Here is an 8,019-nt window from a genome sequence, read left to right as displayed (position 1 = left end):
GGAGACTTGCTGGTTTGTCCTCTTGTGTTGTCCATCCAAAATGCCGCGCTTAAATAAAGTTGTGTGCGCGCACGTGGAATTTCCATGCTGCCGGGAAGCCAGCAAGCAGCAACCGTGCAACGCCGACGAAAGATTATCCCTTTTAAGTTAGCGAAAATAAATGGGAGGTGGCGTCTAATTTAAAAACAATTTTAAAAATATTTTAAAAATCTGACATAATTTTTTTGGTGTACATCGTGACATTCTATGTTAGTGCACAGTTTTTGTGGAGAAACAACATTTTATGTGGCGTGTATAAAAAGATACAAAAATGTCCTGTACGTAGTCGTGTTATAGCATCAAAATTTATCTTTTTTACAGGAGCCACATAATTTTTTAGTTTTTTTTGAAAACTTGTGTACGAACATAAAATGTGTAGATGTATATGAAAATTTTATTTTAAAATATTTTGACACTTCAAAATGTAGATTCACATAATGGAAGCAAATGCTCCTAAGAGTCAAAGTGAATATCCCAAACAAATGTAAGGCCAATATGTCGTCGGATGAGTACCGGCGGTGCTCCCTATCGGGTAAATGGAGTTTTTAAAGTTCGGAAAATCAGGAGAATTGTAGAGGTAGTCAATGATGTGCACTAGCTACAAACCTATAAAATCTCAATATAAACTACACAAAAAATAATAAAATTAGAGAGTACAATGTGGTTTGTACCGAGAGTTTACATGTTTGTAGTATACATTAATGGCTACCTCTAGAATTTTGTTTCATTATTTTCTCAAAAGTTTGAAGTACAAAATCCAAGTGTTTTAAAATAAAAGGATACATGTAGTTCGGCTTCCATTTTAAGTTCCTACTCCTTCCATATCAGTTTATTAGATCATCCATCGGGAACACCCAAGTGGCATCCGACAGGACCGTCATATTGCACCGTTGGGGGCGTTGGCAAAACCTGTCGCTGTTTGGGGGCCGACCGCCTGCTCCGGCACCTCCCAAAATAGTTCCCCAATGGTTCGATAGCAAATAGTCTCACACAATAAGTACAACTACTACTAATCAATTCTTTTTTAGCACACATGCTCAATACTTAAATCTTACTCATTACAAATTTAACGGACCCTCTTCATCTTATTCTTGTTTGCCTAGCTAGTTTTTAGAAAATCAAATAAGGTGTATTCCAACCTTTTTTTTCCTCTCCTTTAGTTTTCCATTTTCGTCCTCCCATTTCTTCTTCTCCTCCAGCGGCAAATCCCCCTCTTTCTCTATCTTGCGTAACTCATTTCAGATTGGTTCTCATAATTCTTTTTCAATTTTGCCATGTTTTGCTCCAGCAGACGCTTCTCACTGGAGCAGGTGTGTTTTTGGTCCAACTTGTTTTTTTCTTCAAACAAATTATTAACCATCTTGACATTTTTGAATTTTCTTCTAAATTTGAGAACTATTGCTATTCTCATACATGGCCCACAAAGAAGTTAGTGCACGTTGGCATGCCAAAGACCACTCAGGATAATGCCAACTAATAAACCCACAGTTGATACCATCGATAAACATGAATTATGAACAAATTTAAGCAAGGTATCACACTACTAAATCGAAACAATATCGAACTACTTACATTGTTCTTTGAACATGCATAGAACATACGCCATGTGCTCGTCCCTTCGAAAGCCGACTTTCTCCGATAGAAGGTCGTGCATGTGGCAACACAGGGCTGATTCGAGATCTGCAACGCATGTCCACGCTCGGTCGACGATCATGTCCGACACATAGTCCACCTCAGGGTACTACGCATCGGCGAAAGTAGCTCATCTAATAATTTAAGAACATTCCTAAATTGACAAACCTCGCTAAAACCCTAAACCTACCAGCGCATAGCCAGTGTAGGAGAGGTGGTGGTGGTGGGGTGGGGAGGGGGGGCACTCACATCGCTGAGGCAAGACTCGCTAGAGGTCTACCTGTCATTTCAACTCGGCATTCTTCGGGCGGCATCAGTGACAACAACCCGATGACGGTTGCTGCAATAGACCGCGCGAGCGATGTGGTGGCTAAAGCAGCCGGCGAGGCGACGTGCACTGGCACTGTTGCAGCGGCAAAAAACCTCTGAGCTTCCGACGCGTCCAATTGTGGACGGTAGTGAAGGCGATTTGGTTACCTCTGCAAGGTCGAGGGAGAAGAAAGAGGGCGGGCGAAGATGGTTCTGTCACTGGTAGGGCGGGTCCACATGACTTTTTTCGATGCGTCGAGCATTGCCCCCCCCCCCCCCCCCCCACTTTGACTCCCTCGCTACATGCCCAACACATGAGTACCGTTCGATATATCGGGTCACACTTCGCGCCGACACAGCTTGGGGCACTGGTGGGAGCAGTTGTTTGTGCCCCCCCCCCCCCCCCCCCAAGCCCGTTTTAGCGGCCTTTGGGGCTCCCGATGAGGGTGTTCTTAGTCTTACCCGTAGCCCTAGGTTATCAATTCGACCAACTTAATACGAGATATATTTAAAAGTATATCACTAGAAACTTCAAATGTTATATTCTTAATGGTATATGTTTTCTGTTATAGAATTTATATTATATAGGTTAAATTGGTGATTTAGGTACGCGTGCATGACTTATAAATCGATATTGAGGGAGTACTACATTCGTTCATAACTTTTACCATGGTTTTAATTCAAATTTAAACTAAAACCGCGACAAGAATTATTGAATGAAAAGAGTAGTATTTATAACTCCTTTGGAGAAAGGGTTGACAGCTTTTTTTTGTCGTAAACCAATATTCATTATAGTGTCGGTTTTGGTATCAATCATACTAGTAGTTTGTACATGTTTATTGGGATAATACACACTTTAAGAAAACTTTAACCTTTTGTTTTGTCACCAAAATATCATATATATGTCATAAAAATTATATCGTTGAAAATAAATCCAATGATAGCATGCATTTAAAAGGGAAACAATACTTTATTTTTGTCTTGTAAAGAATTTTACATTGACCAGCGAGAAAATGATCTCTTTTGGGATATCACCTTGTTTAGTTCGAGCGTGATTTAGCTACAACTCAAACCTTAATCTCTAGTCATCAATTTCGGCGGTTCAAGCGTGACCTAAAATCCATGCCACATCTTTGCCACCTCTGCTTCTAAGTTTTGTTCAGGGGAATACAAAAGAGACTGCAAAAGCAAAACTACGCCCTTGCTTATTTATCTTTGTAGCAGCAAATAGTACATGTAGAAGAATAGAAGAAAACTCCCTGTACGTACTTCAGATGTTGCCATCACTGGAACAGCGATTAAATTTCCTAAATTAGCTCTGATGTTAGTATTTTTTTAGAGGCAGTTATCTGATGTTAGTATTTTTTAGAGGCAGTTAAATGTATCTGAAGGTCTGAACAGTTGCTATGGATGAGATGGGCTTTTACCTGACAGAAAGCAGAAACAGTAAACCTAGCTTAGCTATCATTCACCGAATTATGAGTGCAGTGCATCGCAGTGTTGCTAACTTGTAGTCACTTTGGATATTCTACAGTTCACCGAGGTTGACAGATTTATTTTTTGTTATTAAGCAGAATAACGGTTGCTAGCACGTTGCAATCAACCTCGAGTAAGCATTACCTTTGACTGATCCCAAAATCTAATGACATTTCATAGCAGTATGGGACAAAGAAGAAAATTGACATGTGTTCAGACCAAGTTTCTAGAAGTTAGGAGGCCCCAACAATGGAGACTGACCGTGTGTTCAACACGATCTTCAGCAACTTTTGCCATGAAGATCATGCAAGTGCAATATAAAAACGAACAGGACACGAGCTTGCAAAAAATAGAAGAGCAAGATCCAGTTACGTGACTGTCCATAGATTGAGCGATAAACGCCATCAATCAATCATCAAAAACCATGCGCAGAACCGTGGATAACCGGTCTGGCGGCGACCTGTGAGGCTATGATGTGAACATGACTTCGCCACCGGTTTTATAATTCAAATATCCTTGTTCTGACCGGTCAGAATAATCTCTCGACAATAGCTAGAACCTAGAAGAACAAAATGCTTCACGAGAAACAGAAATAGCATCGTCTTCTTTCTCTGTCTTCCGTCTGGGCTAAATAAGAAAAAAAGAATACTTACATCCACGATTAACCAGCAGATTTATTCTATGTCAGCTTGACAGTGCTCACCCTGAACTAACAGTAACAACGGTGCATCTCCACATCCGCAATTGTTCAGTAAGAACATCTTCACCGGCGCCCCTGATAGTGGCCCCGATAGCATTTTGGGGGCCGGCAGAGAAAATGGGCTCGCACTGGCGTGCTCCAAACGGCGTCGGCCAATTTTGGAGCCCAATAGAATCGCCGGCAACCCCGTGCTGGTCCCTTCGCCAAGGGCGCGAATCGGGCGCGCCGGCACCTCGCGGCACGTCTGAAAACGAGTGTGGGCTCCGCCTGGCAGCCAGACACACCGTTTTCCCACCTCCTACACACGCCAGAGCCGACTCCCAACCCTCTAGATCGCCATCGTCACCGTCGCCGCCGCGCCCACCCTGCTTGCAATAGACACCGCCGACTGTCTAGGAACCGCCGTCCATCGACACGGCCGTCACCCCCTCGATCGGCGGCCGCTGTTTCGCCCGGAACAGAGCTCGCCGCCACCGCGATAGTATCGTCCTGCCCGCAAGGTGTTCGTCCGATTGCCGCGATGGACATCGACGACGAGATGATGGTGCAGCTGTTCACGGAGGAGCAGAGGTTGTTCGGCGGCAACAACAGCAGCTGATTCTGACGAACATGCTGCACGTTCGCCAGCCTTTCTTCGTCGTGCCTCGGCGCGGTGGCTCAAAGCCAGGCAAGAGGAGGAACATCAACCGGCATCGTGAAGCCGGCGCAATGCTGCTTGACGCCGACTACTTCAACGACGACGCAACTCATTCGCCGAAGGAATTTCGGCGCCGGTTTAGGATGAACAAGGACCTGTTCTTGAAGATTGTCCACGGCGTCAGGGAGTACGACACGTACTTTATGGCCAAGAAAGATTGCACAGGTTTGTGGGGCTTCACCTCAATTCAGAAGTGCACTGCTGCAATGCGCAGTCTTGCATACGGAGCTCCTCCAGATACAGCCAATGACTATCTACGGATGACTGAGTCGACATGTACAGAGAGTCTCTACAGATTCTACCGAGCCGTCATAGCGGTGTTTGCCATAGACTATTTGAGAGCACCAAGAGCAGATGATACAACTCAGATCCTGCAGAAGAATGCGGGAAGAAAGTTTCCTGGGATGCTCGGAAGCATTGACTGTATGCATTGGGGCTGGAAGAATTGCCCTTTTGCTTGGCAGGGGATTTACAAGGGCCATACTACTGGTGAGTGCAGTGTCATTCTTGAGGCGGTGGCAGACCATGAGCTTTGGATTTGGCATGCATTTTTTTGGCATGGCAGGAACAAACAATGATATCAACGTGCTGCAGCGCTCTCCGGTGTTTGCTAGGCTAGCTGAGGGACAAGCTCCTACCGTGAACTTTGAGGTAAACGGCCACACATACAACAAGGGGTACTATCTAGCTGATGGTATCTACCCGACGTATGCTACATTTGTGAAGACAATTCCCTCTCCATCAAACGAGATGGAAGCCTATTTTGCAACATGCCAGGAAGCAACACGCAAGGATGTTGAGCGTGCTTTTGGGGTGCTTCAGCAGCGTTTCGCCATTGTCAGGTACCCTGCTCTCACTTGGTCTGAGGCACAGATGTGGGAGGTGATGAACGTCTGTGTGATCATGCACAACATGATCATTGAGAACGAGCGCGATGCACCTGTGCAGGATGATCATCCATTTGATTATCAAGCGCCACTAGCTGAGGTAGAGCATGTGCCCCAAGAATTCGCTGCTTTTATTCATATACACAATGAAATTCGAGATGCAGGTGTCCATGCACGGCTGAAGGCGGATCTAGCTACGCATTTGTGGGCGAGGAGAGGAGCAACCAACAATGCATGATTTTATTTCTATTTGTTTGCATGGATGAATAATTTAAGTACTATTTGTTTGTTGGGTTGTATGAATAATTTAAGTACTATTTGTTTGTTGGGTTGTATGAATAATTTAAGTACTATTTGTTTGATTGATTGTATGAATAATTTAATTCTATTTGTGTGATTGTGTGAATAAAATGTGAACGATATATTGTTTCAAAATATTGTAAAAAGAAGAAAAAAATTTGGGGGCCACCGTTTGGAAGACGCCGGTGTGGAAACGGCTTCCCCAAATGGAGGATGCAGTGCCGACGCCCCCCCAAACAGAGGTGCCGACGCCTATTTGGAGGCTACCGGTGGAGATGCTCTAAGGGCATCTCCAACGGGGCGACGCAAACGGATGTTGAGCGACCGTTTGCGTCCGCGCGGACCGGAAATGCGTCTGGCACCACCTCCAGCGGGGCGACGCAAAGTGACTGGGCCGTCCGCGGAGACGCAAACCTGGCCCAAATATGCGCCAGGTTTGCGTCTCTGAGTGACATAGGCATACCCAATGGGCCTGCCGAAGATGGTACCCGGGGTTTATTGAAGGCCCACGACCCGAAGTTTATGAAGCCCGGAAGCCCAGTTAAGAGATAGTTTGGAAAGATAGAGTTGTATTAGGAATAATGACTTGTAACTATTACGGGACGAACTCAAAGAGTCTCCCGGTATTTGTAAACTTGTACATCACGAAACCCTCGGCTCCGCCTCCTATATAAGGGGGAGTCGAGGGAGAAAGAGAGGATCGATTTCATTGTCAACACAACCCTAGTTTTTTAGCAGTCGAGTACTTTTCCGGCTGAACCCTCGAGATCTACTTGCCCTCTACTTCCCTGAAAACCCTAGTCTACAATTTGTAGGCATTGACAAGTCGATACCTTGTCAATTGGCGCCATCTGTGGGAACTAGAGGCAACAAGGAGTTGATCTCGATGGCACGCTCAACATCATCGACATCTTCGGTGGCAAGCAACGCGATGGACAGAGGTAAACATATCGAAACTGGTCTAGTCGGTGACTTAATCTCTGAATGCCAATACTCCGTTTATAAAGCATGGGAGTATTGCAGCGATGCGTTACACCCGAAGAAGGACGAGTAATCCTAAAAGATGTCCACGAGGGAGTATGTGGGCACCACGCAAGCAGTCGAGCTATAGCAGCAAAGGTCTTCCGAGCAGGGTTTTACTGGTTAACTACAATAGAAGATGCAAAGGACATAGTGCGTCATTGCGATGCATGCCAGAGTTTTGCGGCAAAACCCCACTCCCCAGCAGCAGAGCTGATGCCAATACCCTTGTCGTGGCCTTTCGCACAATGGGTTCTCGATATGGTGGGGAAGTTACATAAGGCTTGGCCAGGAGGATATGTATATATGCTCGTGGCTGTCGACAAGTTTACCAAGTGGATCGAGGCAAAACCAATAACCTCGCCAGATGCAGCATCAACGATAAGTTTCGTCAAAGGCATTGTTTTTCGATTCGGTGTCCCGCATAGTATCGTCACAGACAATGGTAGTAATTTCACCTCCAAGGAATTCAAGACATATTGCGCAGAGGTAGGCATTAAACTACACTTTGCATCAGTTGCGCACCCGCATACCAATTGTCAAGTCGAGAAAGCGAACGGTATCATCTGTAATGGCATCAAGAAACGTCTGCTAACACCACTAGAAAAAGCTCAACACACCTGGCCAGAGGAATTTCCTAGCGTGCTATGGAGTATACGGACGACACTCAATACAACGACACAAGAAACTCCGTTTTTTTCTGGTTCATGGAGCTGAGGCAGTGCTCCCGATAGAAATAGAACACAATTCCCCGAGAGTGGCGGAATTTGATGAAGAAACCTCGAGAAAGGCACTGGAGGATGATGTCGATGCACTCGACGAAGCTCGAGACGAGGTGTTGTCAAGGGTCACCAAGTACCAGCAAGATCTGAAAAACTACCACAGTCGACGTCTGATACGCGTTCAACACGCGTCCGTTGGGAACCCCAAGAGGAAGGTGTGATGCGTACAGCGGCAAG

At 45.4% G+C, this 8,019-nt stretch overlaps 1 protein-coding gene across 1 annotated transcript; it reads left to right on the top strand.

Moving 5' to 3' along the window:
* The first annotated feature begins 4,936 nt into the window (after window positions 1-4,936).
* Window positions 4,937-5,346, top strand: LOC127324208 (uncharacterized). The gene is made up of 2 exons (XM_051352202.1): window positions 4,937-5,276; window positions 5,318-5,346. Exons 1-2 carry the CDS (start codon window positions 4,937-4,939, stop codon window positions 5,344-5,346), a joined length of 369 nt encoding a protein of 122 aa, XP_051208162.1.
* Window positions 5,347-8,019: the final 2,673 nt, after the last annotated feature.

Source organism: Lolium perenne, chromosome 2 (genome assembly GCF_019359855.2).
Source record: "Lolium perenne isolate Kyuss_39 chromosome 2, Kyuss_2.0, whole genome shotgun sequence".
In the NCBI taxonomy this organism is placed as follows: Eukaryota; Viridiplantae; Streptophyta; class Magnoliopsida; order Poales; family Poaceae; genus Lolium; species Lolium perenne.
This window is presented reverse-complemented; position numbering and strand designations above follow the sequence as displayed.

Excerpts from the sequence above, each read along its gene's own strand:
- LOC127324208 (XM_051352202.1), top strand. The coding sequence starts at position 4,937 with ATGAACAAGGACCTGTTCTTGAAGATTGTCCACGGCGTCAGGGAGTAC. Across the intron at positions 5,277-5,317 it reads GATGCTCGGAAGCATTGACT|GGGATTTACAAGGGCCATAC; the intron begins GTATGCATTGGG and ends TTTGCTTGGCAG.